Source organism: Symphodus melops (genome assembly GCF_947650265.1).
Source record: "Symphodus melops genome assembly, chromosome: 13".
NCBI classification, from domain to species: domain Eukaryota; kingdom Metazoa; phylum Chordata; class Actinopteri; order Labriformes; family Labridae; genus Symphodus; species Symphodus melops.
The window spans coordinates 1577310-1596076 of NC_136703.1; the positions used below are offsets into that span (position 1 = coordinate 1577310).

Genomic DNA, 18767 nt, shown 5'->3' on the forward strand with positions numbered 1-18767 from the left:
GATGCTAGCAGTGAAGCTAACCAAATTAGAGGTCAATTCAGTCAAACAAGAAGCTTTATACTAAATCAAATTACACTTCTTTTCCAGTGCAGGTTTTACTTTTAGAGAAGTATTTTACTGAAAATGAACAAGAGTAACATGTTTGGGTTTTGCAGATTGTTGCAGAGCAAAATTAAAGGAAGTTTAAAGGTCACATCTTCTCAGAGCTCCTCAAAAAATGTGTTTGATCATGCTCTCTATTTCAGCCCAGAACAGGCTGCTTCTGTGTCTGTAGCTTTAAATATGTAAATGAGCTGTGTCTGACCACGCCCCCTCTCTGGAAGGGCTCGGGTGTACTCGCTGCTTTCTGGCTCCATGTCCTATTGTTTACGGTGAGAAGGCAGACTCAGAGGGCAGAACAAACACCTAGCTGTGGGAGTGTCACCCACCTGGGGGAGGGGCTACTGCCCTTTGTGATGTCATGAAGGGAACATCTCCAGACGGCCTGTTTGAGCACACATTTTCTGAAAAGTGGAGCAGGCAGAAGACGGAGAGGATGGACTTTTCTCATCATTGGAGGGTTTGTAGACAGATGTTAGAGTGAGAGGAAGATGGAGGAGAGGAGTTTAAAGAAAATGTGACCTTTAAAAAATGTTCTTGTTCGCCTTTTTCACACTGCATCTTATTCTGCTGTTTGAAGAGGCTCCAGCAGGAATTGAGCCACATGCTAATTTGACAAGTGAATGTCTGAATCAGTTGTGAAAGTTAAAGAAATGTATCATAGGGGCTATAAAATTCAAAATATTGCCAACTCTCAGAGAGGTTGAATCCTTCAGATTTGTTTTCATTTATTTAAACCTTGAAGTAGAACTTTTGATGTTGAAGGTTTAAAAGACAAATCTCATCTCAGCGCATCCTGTCAAAGTCAAAAGATAAAAACCCAAAGGTTGGAAGGTTTGAAGGGTGTTAAGGGAATTTCTTGACTACTGAAAATCCTGGAGTGAAGTCAGACGCTGCGGTTTCCCTTTGTTCTGCATTATTTAAAAAAAAAAAAAAAAAAGTGGTTGAGCTATTACGCATGACTCTGGCGATTTCTGATTTCTGTTGATGGTTTTGTAATGAAAATAAATTTCCTTTGAAATGATCGGGACATTATTATGACTGAGAGGGTTTTCACGGTGTGCAAATGAATCGTTTTCAAAGGTTTGCATTTTACTGAGGAAATGTTGAAGGAAATTCTCCCGCTTTAGTTTAGTCACTCCCTAAATAGTCCACCCGGAAAGGACTGAAGATAACTCCTCTCAGTACTGGAGCCCACAAATCACTAAATCATTTATCACATGTATTTTTGTTTCCAGCTGACGAACTTATTGACACTTTACAGTTTAAAGGGCTCCAAATACTTTCTCTCTCTCCTCCTGCAACAAACTGCAAAGAAACTCGTTTTGTCCTTTTATTGACTGAACCGTCTGAGGCTGAAGTTTCTGCTGCACATGGACTTTTAATATTTCAGACCCCTAAAGACTCACAGTGCCGTCAGCAGATATCTTGGCAGGCATTTAACAGAAACACATGATTTTACTTCCAGCTCCTTTATTTCAAACTAACGTGATTCGTCAGTTTGGGGAGAACGCTGTATTTTCTGTTTCAATGCAAAAAAGAAAAAGTCCCGAATTCAAGTAAAAACCTCGATGAAAGATTCACCGCTGATTTAATCCTCTGCTTGTATCTTTCATGGTAACCAGATGTGTTTGAATATTTGAAGTTAAATCGTCTCATTTCATTATTAAAGAGTCAAAACGGTGATGATGGTTTTAAAATGCCATCTTAAAGGTTAATCTCAATTATTTCTCTTTGGAACAATTTGAGCTAACGAGTCGTGATGACTGAAGCTTCAGAGTTTGGAAAATTAAAACTTGATCCCATAAAGGAGGAATCAACCCCAGGGGAGAGGGTCCAAAACAAACCAGCAGTGTGGTTTTTATTTGACCTGGAAACAAGCTGTGAGCCTGATGGGGCTTTTCACCTTTCATTGACATCAAACCAAACGTGTCTCCCCACTGGGGGGGCTCAGGGAATCCTGATCCGCCACAAATCCAACAAATCCAGAGCAACCCCCGCCACATGGCGTTAGGTAGACACCCTCAGGTTGGTAGAGTGACCTTTAGATGAGGACCCCCCCCCCCCCCCCAGCTGATCGATGGAATCAGGCGGGACTTCAGCGTCACGATCCATTTACTTTCATGCTGACTTACCCCAATGATAATGACTCTTAAATAAAACCAGGAGTACTGACACACTAAGGCTTCTGCCTGCTTCTACATGTCAGCTCAGTTCACATCCATCAGATCGCTCGTGTAACCTTGGCCAGGAAAGAAGACAACAGAATATGTCCGAGACAAACGCAGGTGTTCTTTCATCGAAGGACATAAAACCAAAGAACACTTCCTTCTCTGCAGAGCACGAGGTTGTCAGTAGAGCTTTGTAACACTGACGGATGTTTCTAGAGCATCTTAATTTCCCTGTAGAAAAAAACGCAAATTTAAATTCAGTCAAGTCAACGAGTTCAGTGGTTATAAAGTGTGTGTCGCCAGATTCCTTTAAAAAAACGTTAAAAAGTGGAAAATTGTTTCAAATTCTTTATTTTACCCATCAACTTCAAAATATATAAAAAACAATATGATTTTGTTTGGACACTTAAAAAAATGTATTCTTAATCTCCCCGAGTCGTTTTCCTGCTCATCACCGTGACGACTTGGACACGTGGCCCAGCTGGTCTGTGGTCTTGACCGGTCTCGATTTAAAACCTGGAGTCCGTCCAGTCTGAGGCCGAGAAAAAAACGCTTTTGATTCCGATATGACAGGCTGAAAATAAAGGTGGTGAAAAGCGCCCTCTGGTGGACGAACATGATTCCACAGCACAACTCAAATTTAAACACACAAAGCACAACGTCGTTTTTAAACATTTATTTACAGTTTTCTTTTCCTCACCCTAAAAAAACAAAAAGTCACATTTTGAAGACAACTAGAAAACTAAAATTTTAAAATATATATAAACACGACTTTCACACTGAACAGAGTCAGAAGAATTAATATATCCACGGGAGCAGCGTGATATGTTTCAGTTGATGGGCAGTCTGTGTCTCAAAGATCCTTTTGATCATTTATAGATAATAAATCAGCAGAGTGACTCAAACTTCACAAACGTCTGAAAGGTTCGAGTGCGACTGTCGCCTCCATGGGATTTAAAAACAAGACTTGTGGTCATGAAGCACGCTCAGCCCGGGAGGCGACATGAAGTCACGCAGAACTGACCGATTAACTGACCAGCCGATAATATCGGCCGATATTTGCTTATCCAGTGAGTATCTGCAAACGTTATCTCAGATATGTAATTGATTTAATCGCCAGTCAAACTGCATTACACAACACAGTACATTTATCTCTAAAGATCGAAGATTAATCTAAGAAAGATATCGGCCGATAATTTGGCATTTCATATTTTTGTATCGGCCCGTAAAATTCACATCGGTCGATCCCGACTCAGAACGGATCACAACAAACGTTTTAATCAACGTGAGTTTGAAGTGACTGATGAACTCGCCGGAGCGTCTGCGGCCTCAGACGCCATTTTACAGGAACTAAAACGGATTCAGTGTTTGAGTTTGGATGAACGCAAACAGACTGCAGAAGAAGAACGAAGGTAAGCACTTCCTCCTGAAGCCCTGAGCGGAGACGCGTCCAAACGTTTCACTGAACTCGACCAGCAAACACGTCCTGTTGTTTTCTTGAGATCTCATCATGTCCATCGTTATATTATGGGATGCACAACGAGCAGATTTCGTTTGTCTTCTAAAGATCTCGTGAGACTCACTTGAAAACAAACTTATTTCACTTCCTCGTTTGAAGGCCAGCAACTTTTTGGACAAAAAAAAAAAAAAAAAAGTTTGCCTCCACTAAACATTTAGAGATCGAGTCAAATCCAAGTCAGGGCGAGACCGAGGAGACCAAGACCATCCCTGAAAAGTCCTCCTCCTGTGTGCAGGGGGGCGTGACCCTCACGGGGTAAAAGTCAAACTACAAATGAATTGAAGTGATTGGTTCTTTATGGACAGTGATGACGCGACGTGGAGATCGGCGGTGGTCTGGATTTAAAATCTGGAGTCCGTCCAGTCTGAGGCCGAGGCGAGGCCGAGAAGTGTTCCTGAGATTTTGAGTCCTACGATACACGAGCGTACTTTAAAACCATATAAAACACCAGCGTCTTTAACCCGACGCTAACAGACGTCGAGATCTCAAGAGAAGCTAAACGTTTGGACGTGTCCGCCTCGGGCTTCCGTAGCTTCCGGCGTCATTGTCGAAAAGCCTCCTGTGACGACTTTCTGATCACGAAACATGAAAAAAGAAAATCTGTCAAATGTGCTTCAACGCACAGCAGCCCCGCAAACTGAACGTCCTCACGTGCACGCTCACACGTGCACACTCATGCGTCTCCATCTTAAAAAGAAGACGGAGACAAAATGTTTAAAAACACGTGAATTAATCAAAGTACTGAAGTACTGAAGTGATCCACAGTAAGAGTCGTGTTTGACTCGTTCGACACTCGGCCGTGAGAGTTCTTCGCTTTCGCAGGTTTTTGCTCGTAAACAATGAAAAAATAAAAAACAAACTCCATATACAAATCTGTACATATTTCCACATCTGTACACAGAGAACGGGGTAGCCTGCTCAGAACAGGTACTTTCGACACGAGTCCGAGCCGCACCGGCACTCCACTCGAGTCCTCTTCTTCGGAGAGCTGGGCAGCCCGGCCAGGATGAAACTGGAGTCCATTTTGGTGCTTTCTGTGTCCACTGGGTCAACTGGAAACAAACAGGAGTCTGGTTAAACAAGTCATCAGCCGCCCGCCGGACAGGAAGCTGTACGTTCAGAGGTCTTCCTCACTCTTCTTCCTCTCCCTGAGCTAACGCGCCAGCTAACCTCGCCGCTCCGGCGTTGGATTACTTCGGCTCACAGAGAACGCTGGGACGACGCGCTCTCAGTGAAGCTGAGTCATGAACAGAAGCCGACGCAGGTCAGCGAGTTTGAATACACAGATTACAAATATGAAGCAAACGACAAACTATTCGTTCTCGATTCTTGGCACATTTGCAGCCAGCTGATGACTTCTGTATTCGATTTTCCTGCTGTAGGATTTGTTCTCGTCCTGCGTGTGTGTGTGCGTGTGTGTGTGTGTGTGCGTGTGTGTGAGACTTACTCTGCATCTTGTAGTCGAAGGTGAGCTCCTCTCCGGCCCGAATGGCCCGCGTTGAAAACAGAGCGATTCTCGGGAGCCTCTCGTCGATGTTGTCGATGAACACGTTAAAAACTTGCAGGTTGGGGTTACACTGCGACAAGAACGACATCAGAAACTTTATTCCTTTAATTCTTCAAAAAAAAAAGAAGAAGAAGAAGAAGAAGATGGTCTGAACGTTGGATCCGTGATCCGTCCCGCCTGCAGCTGGCGGGGATACTCACGCTGTGGTTGACGAAGTGGGAGATGTTGCCGAGGTGAGCTGCGTCCACCGTGTACACGTCCTCCACGTAGTCCAGGTCGAACAGGTAGGTGGAGCCTTGGCGGTCGTACACGTGACCCCGCCTCTCTGCTTCGTCCGTGGTGATGATCTGACACAAACAAACTCAAAACATGAGTTTACATGAAGAACGACGCTTCGTCTTTCAAATCTAATTATTCCCACATGAGCTGCAAACAGCCTGCAGACGCTGTCAGCTGATTGGCTGCTTTAAGTTTGCCCAGCAGACATGTTTGTTTTTGACTCGGTTAACAGAAGCGTAAACAATCAATCAGCTGATCACATGACGTTCCTGATGATGATTAAAAAGCTCGGCTCACCTCGCCCACGTACTCCATGACGAACGTGTTCTTCTTGATGTGCTGCAGCGCCCGCACGCCCCATCCCCGCCCGTTCTCCGTCTTGAAGATGCACAGGTCGAACTGGATGCCCTTCTGCACCACTCTGTTGGGACACTCGCCGCCGCAGCTGCACCGAGAGTTGCACTCGTATATGGGCTTCCCGGCCCTGATCCGGAGCTGCCCCCTCTCGTTGTAGGCCATGCGGTGCAGCGAGGCGCCGGGGCAGCAGCCGTTCACCGGCTCCTCGAAGCAGTCCTTACAGTCACAACCCACCGCCATCTCGTCCAGCACGATGCCCTGCCCCACTTTGTAGTTGTTGATGTAGGTAAAGTTTTTCGGCGGGCCCTCAAAGTCGACGTCGTTGACGACAAAAATCCGACCCGGGCTGTTGCGGGTCTGGTTCAAATGGTTCTCCCAGCGCTGCAGAGTCTGCCGGAGTTTGGCTTTCTGCACGAGGAACGAGGACACTTCCTTGTCCAGCTTTTTCGGGAGGCTGCGTCTCTTGTGGCGCCTCAGCTCCTTCTCCAGGTCCAGGTGGAACTGCTTCATCAACTTGGCGCATTTGAGGTTCCTCTTGGGTTCCCACGAGTTATCCGTCTCTGGAAAGCCCCTCCACTTCACCAGGTAGAACTCCTCCTCCTCCTCGTCAAACACAAAACCACTTCAGTTAGGGATCACACTCATTCATCGCTCAACAAAGAATGAAGCGCTTCACTTCCTGATGTTTCTGTGGTTAACTTTACAAACATTTGGCGTTAATCCTACACAGCCCGTTACATAAATCCCCCCTCTGAAGCTCAGATGAGACGGGGACGAGGCTTTAATAAGAAAGTGAACAGAAGGAGTGGACTAACACAGCGTCGTGTTTCTGCTCTACGCTTGAAGCTGACTAAAGTTCTGGATGCTTCAAACACGATGGATTCCTCACCTTGGACTTCTTGTAGTCGCACAGGAACTCCACCTCGTACTCGTTGGCGTTGGCTTTGCTCACCCCGAGCTCTTTACAGTGAAGCCCTTCTGTGCGACACAGAGCCTCCAGCTCGTCCCTCGACATTTTACAGGGCACGCTGCAAACTGACACACAGAAGAAAAAAAAAACACACTTGGCACGTTTGTAATCTGCAGCAGGGATAAACTGATGTTGTGCACCTTCGTAATGACTCTGTGCAGCAGAGTCCCACACACAGGAATTAAGAAACCTTGAAATGCACCAAACGGAAATGTGCAAAGTCGTATATAACCATTTAACAAATTACTGTACTGTTAGGCCAATGTATGCCCTTATATGGGCCTCTTCCTTTTGCTCTAAATTTGCAGCATAGGTTCTATTGTCTTCTCAAGGACACTTTCTTTATCAGAAACTAACACACGAACATCACCTCACCTCTGCTAAAGCTTCTGCTGACACCGCACACCAACATGTTAGAGGGGGCACCTTACTACTGTATATAATCCTGTGATTTCTTCTTCTACTCTCTGGGTTTGGTAGGTGACGTGCGAGTCAGCGAGGTCGACCCTCAGCTGAGACAACGCCCTCGCTATCTGCTTTGGATTTTCTTGCTTCATTAAACTTTCTGTTTTTGTTCAATTTGAACGTGAGTCTCTTCTCTCCCTTCTCTAAGAAAACCAACACGCACAAGGTGACTTAAAAAACCCTGAACAGCAGCAACACGATTTTAAACACTTATTCAGAACATCAGGATTGCACGGGTTAAATCAGCGTGCATAAAACATGAGGAGCAGTTTATTGAAATAAAACATTTCTGTCTGTTTTCTATCAACAAACACGGGATACTCTTAACTTCCCCTCAACTGTCTCTGTTATAAACTGTCACATATAAGACTATTAGTGTGTTTGTACCAGCCAATCAGAGACAGTCACAATCTCTTCACCATCTACAGGAAAGAAAGCTGCAGCATCCTACTGAACAGTCAACCAATAGTGTGAATCAGTTATACCTGCACTACACCTCTGACCAGACAGAGAGCAGGCTGAAGCAGACCCAAACAGGTCATACAAAGTCCAATCACAGAAATTAAAAATCGAAGATTATCTCGAAGGTGCAGTTTGAACATTGTTCAATCGTAATAAGCAGACATGAGTGATAGATGGTTTTCATATGATAGTTTAGAAAACGGCCTCGACACAATGCATCTAAAAAGGCTTCGGAGCATACAAGTACTTTTTAAACTCATGCATGACAATATTTGCAGAAAAATCCTGCAGGAAAAGCTGCATGGCGCGTTTAACCGCGCAGCGTGCACGCGCAATGAAACGTGCCAGAGTGACTTTAAAAAAAGAGATCCATCATCGAGATCATAGACAACAAGAGATCCACGTTACATCTCCGTTCAATCGCGAGCAGTATGCACACAAAGGAGGACGGATTTAACCGCGTAGACTTCGCTTTCTCCTCAAACTACCAGCTGCTGCTCACTGGGAGCGCGTGAAAGTGACGCAAACGTGACAATAAACGAGCGCGAGACACGAAGACGTGAAAACATTTTACAGCTTGGAGTTTTTCTATATTGCGTCGTTTTGAGTTCCTCCATGAGTTTACCTTTCAAATTTTCCGCCATGTTTTCCGCACAGCCGCCAAAATAAGAGCAGCGGCTGCAGCGCAAAGGGAAGGCTCGTGACGCTGAGGCGGCTGCTGATTGGACGAGGGTCAACTATCGGCCCTGTGATTGGTTAAGAGGCGGCGAGGAGGGTTAACCGGAAGAGAAGGGGTGTCGTGGCCAGGAAGCCAGCGGGAGTCAGGACCTTTTTGAATATTTAATAATCCTCTATTTCTCTTCTACCTTTTGCTTTTACAGGTATATTGAAGTTAAAAAAAATAAATATATATATATATATAAATATATTGCTGCTTCTTGGTGGGAAAACACAAAACAAAAACTACTGTTCTGCACTCAAGCAGCCAGACAAATCTGAAATCCATTTTTTATTGCTTCAGAAACTAAAGTCGACAATTACTACAAATAAATACATTATGTGGGGGAAAGTCACAGCTGGAAGGTCTGTACGCAGTAATCGATTATGTGACGTCACTACATCGATACAGAGTCGACCACGTCCTCATCGTGATGCATCGTAGAAAGGATTCACCCCCAGTTAAAGAGTTTGTTTTTGCTCCTCGTGTTTATAAAACAGGGTCCTGAAGGCCGTCTTTGACTGGTCTTTAGTTTGACGCCGTCGTCTGTCAAACCACCGTAACATCTTTAGATTCTTGATAGTTCACGTCAGCCCTGACGGTAATGTGGGCCACGTCTTCCCCAGTTTCCTCTACAGGGCCGAGCTCCACTGGTTCCCGTGTGCGTGACCTCCCAGCCGGAGGGAAAGGGAAACCGTCCAGAGGCGCGTGCTCTATCTTGCACAGGCTGTCCTCCGTGTTGCCGTCGCTGTGATCGGAGTCACTGCTGAGGCAGCGGCGGGGCCAAACCTCCTCGAGACGAGTCCTCCGAACGTCGTCTGTTTGGACGGCTTTCTCCGTCACTCTGACCTCCAGCCTCTCGGCGTCCTCCACCGCGCTCGGCTCCACCTTACGGAAAGTGTGGCGGGCGTACAGGCCGATGCAGAACATCTCCACGATCACACAGTAGTGGTAAATCACTGAAGTTGGACAAAGAACACAACACACAGGGTCACAAGGTTTTTCTGTTGTGCACCTCTTTAAAGTTCGCTCTTTAAATCTGATTTTATAATTTTATGTAAACTATAAAACTGCAGCTAGTTTTCCATAATTTCCAATATCTGACTGAAAAATAAATTCTATAATTGATATCTACTCAGTGAGTGTGTCATTAACACGTCGTGCCTCTCCTGTGACTTACACTGGGACCTGGTCAGGACGGAGAAGGGTGGCGCGCAGGGGAACACCTCCAGAGCCCCCATGGTCTCCAGGATGCCGCTCTGCAGGCCACAGAGCACCAGGACCACGATGATGCAGATGAACTTGGCTCTCAGTCCGTAGCCGTGCAGCGCGCTCTTCGTGGCTTTGTAGAACAGAAGGTGGCCGTAAAAGGACACGAAGGTGGACACGCATATGATGGCGTTCACGTACAGGTTTGGGTCGACAGAATCCACCTGGAGATGAAAAAACAGGAGGACGGACGGACGGACGGACGGACGGACGGACAGACAAACAGACAGACAGACAGACAGACAGATAGATACTTTATTGATCCCGAGGGAAATTCAAGGAAGAGGGTGTCAAAGACAAAACAGAAACTTCAAACGTTTTCATGGGATGAATCTCACAGCTGAAGTCGTCTATTCAATTCAATTCAAAATCATTTATTTCAAACCCTAAAACAGACAGACACAACAACAACAACAACAACAACAACAAGGTTTGAAAGGGGGATGGCTGAAGCAACGCTCATAGATGACCAACCCCATTCAACACAAATACAACGTAAAAACAACAAGAAACACAAAGTCACTCCGCAACCCCTCAACCACACAATCATCTCATTTGTAAGCTAGTTAACCTATTTTTTCCTCTTTGTGATAAGTTTCAAACACACCTAATCTAATCTAATTACTGAGTTTGACCTCAGCATTTAAACTATTCCATAAAATAATCCCACCAACTGATGCACATACTTTTGCGAGTCGATCTGGCTGTTGCAATTTTTGGGTACCTCTTAAATCATAACGTTTACTCCCTTCCCTCTCGTGAAATAAGTTTTGGATTGACCTTGGAAGAAGATTATTTTTTGCTTTATAAATAAGTTGTGCAGTTTTAAATTTCACTAAATCAAATTTTTTTTTAATGCTGATGCCTTTAGAAAGAGAGGGTTTGTATGGTCATTGAACTTAACACCAAACACTGTTCTTATGGCTCTTTCTTGTAGCATGTACAGGGGAAACGTGTATTGCCCCAGACTTGAACACGGTAGCTCATAGATGGCAAAAACAAGACAACAACAAGTCTACATGCGGCGTTATAAGATTTGAAAAACTCCGTGCAGAGAGGCCTAAAGGTTCAAGTCCGTACTGTGGGGTCTTCCCCACGCTCTCTCTCTGTTCGTTTTTAAGGCAAAAATCATGACAAAGAGAGAGAGCATAGAAGAAGAAGAGCTGAGGGGCAAACAGCACATCCTGCATGTTCACTGTGACTGAGGAATAAAGAAATGACTCACATCGCCGTAGTCGTACCGTTCATCCGTCCACAGGACCAGAGTGACGAAGAAGAGGATGCTGCGGACCACGGAGAGCTGCAGCACGGCGGCCATCATCCAACTACGGCTGCTGCTGCGCACAAGAGAAGGCCTCATGAGAAAAGCATGACTGGGTGTGAACACAAAGCACCTTCAGCACGAGCTCGATCAGTCCGGTGTTTGGTGTGGGAGCCACCTGTTGATGGACACCATGGGGAGACAGCAGCAGCAGCAGCAGGGGAACGGGTCTGGAGAGACCTGCTGTCCCGACAGAGCGGACAGCATGCGAGCTTTCCCTCCGAAGAAGTCGGTGATCAGTCCCATGAATTTCAGCAGCGTGATGGCGTGATACCTGCACAGATGTTCAGACTCAGACTCAGGTGCAGCCTCCTACAGGCGACTTCATCACACTGCGCATCACGTGTTCACTCACAGAGAGGCGATGAAGTTGCACAGCGAGGAAGAGCGAGGCACGTAGAGCGCTATGAGGGAGGTTGACACAAACACCTGAGGATTAAAAAACAAAACAAAAAAAAGGACGTTAGGAAGACGAGATGGGAGCGAGCTGTGCTGCCAGCATGAGAGGAGGTGTGAAGAACAACAAGGTGGGATCCTGTTACCGGGTACATCCCCAGTATCCACAGGTAGAGGCGTCTACGTCTGGAGGAAGCGATGTGACGCAGGAAGAAGCCCACCTCCTCCAGAAACACCCCGAGGATGATGACAGCCAGGCCGGCCGGGATGAGGAAGAGCCACAGCTCGTCTCTGATGGCTGACGGACGACACAGATTAGACGCTGACGGCTTCACTGTCTGTCATACATGTGTAATATGTAACATGTGTGTATTTAATAATCAGTAGACTAAAGTGTATTTACCACTGAAGAACTGTGAAGACAGAGGGATCTCAGACCCGATCCAGCTGCAGTTGGTCGTCCTTCCCATCCTGCATTAATCCGCACCTGTCCACCTGTGAACAAAAACAGATCAATCCGACTGACCAAACAACGCAACGAGAGGATCCTGAGCCGTCTTCTTCTTCCTTGTTGATCTGAACACTTCCTGTCTGACTGGAGACATTAATGATTGACTAGACGCAGGTAAGAGTACAGGTGAGGGATCCAAGTCCATCCTGCACACAGCTGGAAGTTCACCTGAGGAGACACGCCTGTGCACGGCCAGTCAAGCTGCACGACGGTGGTGAAAAGGTGGGAAAGCGTTCTTAGACAGTCATCATGTCATACATGATCTGCATCCATAGACTCATCATGTCATACATGATCTGTATCCATAGACTCATCATGTCATACATGATCTGTATCCATAGACTCATCATGTCATACATGATCTGTATCCATAGACTCATCATGTCATACATGATCTGCATCCATAGACTCAACATGTCATACATGATCTGCATCCATAGACTCATCATGTCATACATGATCTGTATCCATAGACTCAACATGTCATACATGATCTGCATCCATAGACTCATCATGTCATACATGATCTGCATCCATAGACTCATCATGTCATACATGATCTGTATCCATAGACTCATCATGTCATACATGATCTGCATCCATAGACTCATCATGTCATACATGCTCTGCATCCATAGACTCATCATGTCATACATGATCTGCATCCATAGACTCATCATGTCATACATGATCTGTATCCATAGACTCAACATGTCATACATGATCTGCATCCATAGACTCATCATGTCATACATGATCTGTATCCATAGACTCATCATGTCATACATGATCTGTATCCATAGACTCATCATGTCATACATGATCTGCATCCATAGACTCATCATGTCATACATGATCTGCATCCATAGACTCATCATGTCATACATGATCTGTATCCATAGACTCATCATGTCATACATGATCTGTATCCATAGACTCATCATGTCATACATGATCTGCATCCATAGACTCATCATGTCATACATGCTCTGCATCCATAGACTCATCATGTCATACATGCTCTGCATCCATAGACTCATCATGTCATACATGATCTGCATCCATAGACTCATCATGTCATACATGATCTGCATCCAAAAGACAGAATGCAGCTTTAAACCATCTAAGAACGAAGATCTCAAATGAATTTAAATTGTTGTTGTTTTTTTGTTTTTTTTAAAAAAGGTCCCCCACACACACGGCCGTTTTGGACGCCCCTGGGTTTGCCAGATATGAGAGCAGTTATTAACAGCATGAAAAAAACCCTCCAGAGTTCAGTCTCTATATTGACTGTTTTAATAGAAAAAATAGAAAGACAAATAGCAGCAGTACAAAACATCCTCGGCTGTAACTAAAGAACATTTAAAGACAGAGTCAGTCGCTTTTTTCAGACATTAAAGCTTAAAGTAAAGTTTGACCCTTCTGGGCCTCCGTACATGTGTGGCTGTCCTCTGACTGGATTTGACTCTTCTGATTTGTTCTGGTTGACTTGGGATGTTTGTGGGCGGAGCTGGTGTGTTTCCTCCAGCCAATGAGAGCGCAGCAGGTGAGTTCAGGAGTGGATACAGCTCAGTGATTGGAGGAGATTCAAAGCGGTGAATATGACGGACGTGGACGTAGCAGCAAAGAAGAGAAAATCTAATCAGAGTGAGGAGAAACAGGAAGAGGAGAAAGCTGCTTCTAAAACCAGGCTGAACCTTGTATTGTCTTTTACCCGTGGACGTGGAGTTGGTCTACTTCCTGTTGGACAGGAAGCTGACTAACACTCGCGCTCGTTAGCTTGTGCTAGCATGCCTTAGCTTGCAGTGTAGCTACAAGCAGTAAACATACACGCTACATCCTGCAGGGGGCGGGGCTTCTGGAGGAGGAGGAGGAGGGGCCACGTTTGAATGTTGTTTATAAATGCCAACGAAAAACTCGACTGACTCCACCTTTAAACGATCAGAGTTCTTGAACATTTAAAAATCGATCGAACCTCCAGATGAGCAAAGAGAAATGTGATGGACACAAACAGCTGAAGGTCAGGACTCTCTCTGTCATATGATCAACATCTTTAACTCAGTCTATCGCTGGACTGATTCTTTTCTGCAGTTTTTTTTTTTTTTTAAATGTTCTGAAATGGTCCCGAGATTCCCGCCGGGTTCGTCCACCAAGCTGTCGGTGTGTTGACGCGTCCACGTTCACCTCCGCAGCAGCAGCACACTCCGTCCTCCCGTCCTTCTTCTTTCTCGTCAGATAACAACATCCTGCCTTGGATGGACACAAACACGCCGTGTCACGCCGCGCTCGGTCTCAACGGTTTCACTGGATCAATCGGTAGAAGACCCAGCAGGCAAACACGACCCAGTGACTGGCCCAGTTCAGCTCAGACCACCTCTGGATGGTGTGGATGGCAGCGTAACCCTGGAAACAAGAGACGCACATCAACACGTGTGATCGACAGAGCTGCACCATCAGTGTTTATCTGTTTTAGAAGGAAATAAAAATGGCTGCTACACATTATTTGATAGTTTCCTGTAACGCAGAGAGAACCGAGCCTGTATTTGAATCAGGCTCACATTGTGACAGACTGAGTCCCTCTGCACCTTTAAGAAAAAGCTAAAGACCCAGCTCGGTAAGAAGTCTCTTTTTGTGATTGTTCCAATTAACGGGAGCAGCTTTTTCCTCCGTCTCACTTTTTCAAACAGACGAGGTCGAGATCGAAGGTTCCTGAAGCCCCCGTACTCGTCTGATGGTCTGAAGGAAGCCTAAACAGACTCTTATGTGAGAACACTTCAGGGTTTAGGCCCCCCCGCCCCCCCTGCAGAGTCCTGCACTATGCCTGGTCTCGGTGTATGATGAGTGAAAGTGAGTCCATGCGCTGGTCTTACCTCTTCCACTTCTTGCTCATCAACTCCGGGGTCAAACATGGAGCCCAGGTAGGTGAGGTGGAAGACGGCCAGGAGGCTGAAGACCAGGTTCAGTGACATCACCCAGAAGTCCTACAGACCAAAGAGACGGTGAAGAAGTTTAAACCCGTCTGCTTCCTGTCACTTCTCTGTGGCTCAGCGGGGTTTTCTGTGCGTTCAGGTTCACATCCTTCAGAAGGCCTTTGTGTTTAGATTTCATTGATTGTTCTTTTTTTTAGCCGTCAGGCGTGGCGAGCTGCAGGCGTACCTTCTTGTGCTGATGGCTGCAGTCTGAGGCACAGGGTCGGGACAGGACGCAGGCACTGAAGATGGATGCAAGCTTCTGTCTCAGAACTAAGAACCAAGAGCAGGACAAGATGAAAAAGAGCTTTTAAACTACAACATTGAACAGCTGGTTTCACATAAGAGAGTTTCAGGAGATTTCAGAAGGAAATCCTCCAGATGTGGTTGTTCACACATCGATTATCCCGTCGAAAAAGAACAAAAAGAAGTCATACCGTGTTCAACATATGTGATGAAGCCCAACGAGAGCAGAACCGCTCCGAGGTGGAAACTGAGACCCTGAGAAGAACCAAAGAGCAGAAACAGACAAATCAACGAACGGAAACTTCTTCACTCTGAACTCAAACTGTCTGCAGGTGTGTCCACCGAGCATAAAACATGCTGTTGTCATGGAGACAGGACGGAGCTGATGGTGGTAAACTCCATGTTGACATCAGTGTGAAAGGTCGTGTTTGAAGGTGTGCGTCGTGTTCCTCACATGCAGCAAGGCGCTCGCCGTGTAGGTCACCAGGATGGCAGGAAACGTTCCCAGTTTCATGGCGTTTTTAAACACGTCTGAGTAAACACACACACACACACACACACACACACACACACACACACACACACACACACACACACACACACACACACACACACACACACACACACACACACACACACACACACACACACACACACACACACACACACACACACACTTTAGATTTATAAAGAAACAACTTGTTCTGACAGATTTAAACTCTGGTGTTTTAAAGCTGCGACCCCGTCAGATCTCCACACAGAGTCCTGGTCCTGGTCCTGGACTTACAGGTTTTCAGCCAGCGGGACATGGGGATGTTCCAGGACGTCACCACCAGCACCATGGAGCGAGGCATTTCTACACCGAGAGGCTTCACCACGCTCATATCCCTGAACGCACACACACACACACACACACACACACACACACACACACATTTAAGACTTTATTGTATAGAAGCTAACGTTCCCAGACGGTCCAGAGTTTAGGTTGGACACATGGACAGATCTGTCAGGATACGACACGCTTCACTGATGTCACGTGGTGGATCGGAGATGCATTCAGATAATATATAATAATAATAATAATAATAATAATAATAATATATAAATAAAAGAGTGCATTAGCTTCTCACATGAATGCAACATGCTCCTGAAGTGTATCCATCATAAGCATCTCTCTCTCCCCTCAGAGCCGCTGAGCCACGATGACACTCACCACCTGATGTTGTCTTTCTCTTCGGTGCAGCCGGCTCCAGCCAGCATGCTCGTGCCTTCGCTCAGGTGACCCACAAAGTAGTTACTGAAGTGGAAGGACACGGCGTTCTCGTAGGCCTGCAGCCACCTGAGAGACACACGACAAACACACACGCTAGCTAGCAGGAGGCCCTGATCCAACACAGAGGACGCAGGAACAGGATGTGACAGCTGAGGTGCTGTAGTCACATGACCTGTGACGCAGCTGTTCTCTGAGCTCAATGAATGAGGAGCCTTACTTCTGAGTGAACGCGGTTCCTTCGATGGGGACGAACAGAGTGAAGAGGTAGGGGGAGACGCAGGTGGAGACCAGCAGACACATCTGACTCTTCACCAGGCTCAACGAGCAACTCTGCATCCAGGACCAGCTCTGAGGAGAACAAACACACGGTCACAAACCGACAACACGAGGGAGAGCGGCGTGCGAGCAGAGCGGCGTGCGAGCAGGAAACGTGAACTCATCACCAGTTTTCTGCCTTCGGCTGCGTTCTTGTAGCTGGAGAAGCTGATCCAGGGGCCGAACACGACGGAGCCCACGAAGAGCACGTAACCCAGGAAGTCAGCGGGGGAGGGCAGCGAGTTCACCGCCCCTCTGTCCAGGTCGAAGGCCAGAGAGATGGCCTTCATCGCCACCACCATCTGAGAGCCTGTCTCACACACACACACACACACACACACAGTTAAACTCTACATCCATCACACGTGCTGCTCTGTCTCAGTTTGTAGAAGATGTCAAAGGAAGTTGTACCTCTGATTTTATGCCAGGTCACCACATCGATTAAATGCAGCTCTCTGAAATAAAGAGATGAGACATGAGAGCAGCCTGCAGCAGGAACTGAAGGCTTAAAGTACTGAAAGGCCAAATTTACCACGGAAAACAAACATGACAATAAAGTTGTTTTTTTAATTCTAATATTAAATTCATAAATCCATCCAGCTATGATTAAAGTGCTTGAATCAGACGAGCAGCCGTCCTCCTGCCAGAACAACAAAGAGCGGACTCAAGTTTGCTCACCCGATGAGGAGGAACCCGAGGATGACGACGGAGAGGAAGACGCCTTTGCTGCTGGAGTGTCGGGCGAGCAGCAGAGCGAGGTAACAGAGCGCGGCGAGCAGCAGCACCCACAGCGCGTGCAGCTCGAAGAACAGGAAGAGGGCGTACATCCCAAACGACGCCGACGCCAAGTGCTTCAGCGTGGAGCTGCTGACTGAGACAAGCACGAGCAGGACAAGCACAAACGTCACACATCAGACCTGAGTTAGTGAGCGTGTCTCATGAAGGTCAGCTGTGCAGCTTCTCACCAAATCTGAAGCAGACTCTGCAGACGAGGCAGAGCAGCAGCAGACCCCAGACCTGCTGCAGACCCTGCTGGACCGTACTCAGACCACAGCTCTCTGCCAGCTGCTGCCACAGAGCCAGCCTGCTGGACCAGTCCATCCTGCAGCTGCACACACACACACACACATTTATTTCTTATATACTGCACTATAGTTCTGTTCACATCTTTAGTCCGATCACTGTCCTCTGTAACTTTTATCTTTAGTTGAACTTTTAGTTGGTCACGTGCTGCTCTGTCTTTAATTGCCCCCCGGGAATAAATAAAGTTGTTTTTTTTTTTAATTGAATTGAATGTAGCCCCCTGCAGAGCTGAATGTCTCTGATTGGTCAGTCACAGCAGGGTGATAGTAACGTCACCAGTCTGTGTGCAGACTACAGCCGACGACTCGGTTGCCACGGTAACAAACTTGGACTCTAACTTTCTAAACGGAGACTTTAAGCTGCTGAACACAGACGGTTTATGAAACAGAGACAGACTGATTATATGGCCGATTAAAGACTTTAAAAAGCGTCACTTGTCTGAGGAACAAATCCCAGCGGCTCGCGACACAAACATCCGTCACGAGCTCAACGGTCGCTTTTATAAAGATTATAAGTTTATAAAGATAAAGATAGTCTTTAGTGTGGACGAAGAGAAAAACATGTAAAAAAATGTTGATACCTGAGAAGTTAAGAAGAAAAAGACACCTTTGGTTTGTCCGCTCCTATTCTTCTTCTACGCTTTGATCCTCGTCACTCTTCTTCTTCTTGTGTTTTAGTAGATGTTGGTGAATACGCGCCACCTGCTGGAAAGAAGTTATAACAGCAACGTGGAATAATGGATGTTGTTCAAACATGTTGTTTTTTTAAACGAATAAATACATTAATGATATACAGTAAAACTATTTAATAGATACAAACCAAAAAGACACCATC

At 46.1% G+C, this 18767-nt stretch overlaps 3 protein-coding genes across 6 annotated transcripts; all 3 read right to left on the bottom strand.

Annotated features, from left to right (window-relative positions):
* Positions 1-4110: 4110 nt before the first annotated feature.
* Positions 4111-8547, bottom strand: LOC306834108 (histone-lysine N-methyltransferase SUV39H1-like). Of its 2 annotated transcripts, none has more exons than XM_079359887.1 (6): positions 8455-8547; positions 6822-6967; positions 5873-6532; positions 5497-5643; positions 5237-5366; positions 4111-4841 (listed from the first exon to the last, which is right to left on the bottom strand). In XM_079359887.1, exons 1-6 carry the CDS (start codon positions 8471-8473, stop codon positions 4708-4710), a joined length of 1236 nt encoding a protein of 411 aa, XP_079216013.1. In that variant the 5' UTR covers positions 8474-8547; the 3' UTR covers positions 4111-4707. The 2 variants fall into 2 exon arrangements, with proteins under 2 accessions (XP_079216013.1, XP_079216012.1); XM_079359886.1 differs by having other exon boundaries at positions 5873-6535.
* Positions 8548-9070: 523 nt separating this feature from the next.
* LOC306834101 (organic solute transporter subunit alpha) lies at positions 9071-12028 on the bottom strand. Of its 2 annotated transcripts, none has more exons than XM_079359873.1 (7): positions 11937-12028; positions 11680-11831; positions 11493-11566; positions 11256-11411; positions 11042-11150; positions 9728-9980; positions 9071-9506 (listed from the first exon to the last, which is right to left on the bottom strand). In XM_079359873.1, exons 1-7 carry the CDS (start codon positions 12001-12003, stop codon positions 9097-9099), a joined length of 1221 nt encoding a protein of 406 aa, XP_079215999.1. In that variant the 5' UTR covers positions 12004-12028; the 3' UTR covers positions 9071-9096. The 2 variants fall into 2 exon arrangements, with proteins under 2 accessions (XP_079215999.1, XP_079215998.1); XM_079359872.1 differs by having other exon boundaries at positions 11042-11153.
* Positions 12029-13324: 1296 nt separating this feature from the next.
* Positions 13325-18601, bottom strand: LOC306834099 (protein-serine O-palmitoleoyltransferase porcupine-like). Of its 2 annotated transcripts, none has more exons than XM_079359870.1 (13): positions 18540-18601; positions 17816-17958; positions 17529-17721; positions 17262-17305; positions 16979-17160; positions 16753-16883; positions 16476-16601; positions 16047-16147; positions 15714-15790; positions 15451-15514; positions 15201-15286; positions 14915-15025; positions 13325-14447 (listed from the first exon to the last, which is right to left on the bottom strand). In XM_079359870.1, exons 2-13 carry the CDS (start codon positions 17949-17951, stop codon positions 14346-14348), a joined length of 1353 nt encoding a protein of 450 aa, XP_079215996.1. In that variant the 5' UTR covers positions 17952-17958; positions 18540-18601; the 3' UTR covers positions 13325-14345. The 2 variants fall into 2 exon arrangements, with proteins under 2 accessions (XP_079215996.1, XP_079215995.1); XM_079359869.1 differs by having other exon boundaries at positions 18514-18601.
* Positions 18602-18767: the final 166 nt, after the last annotated feature.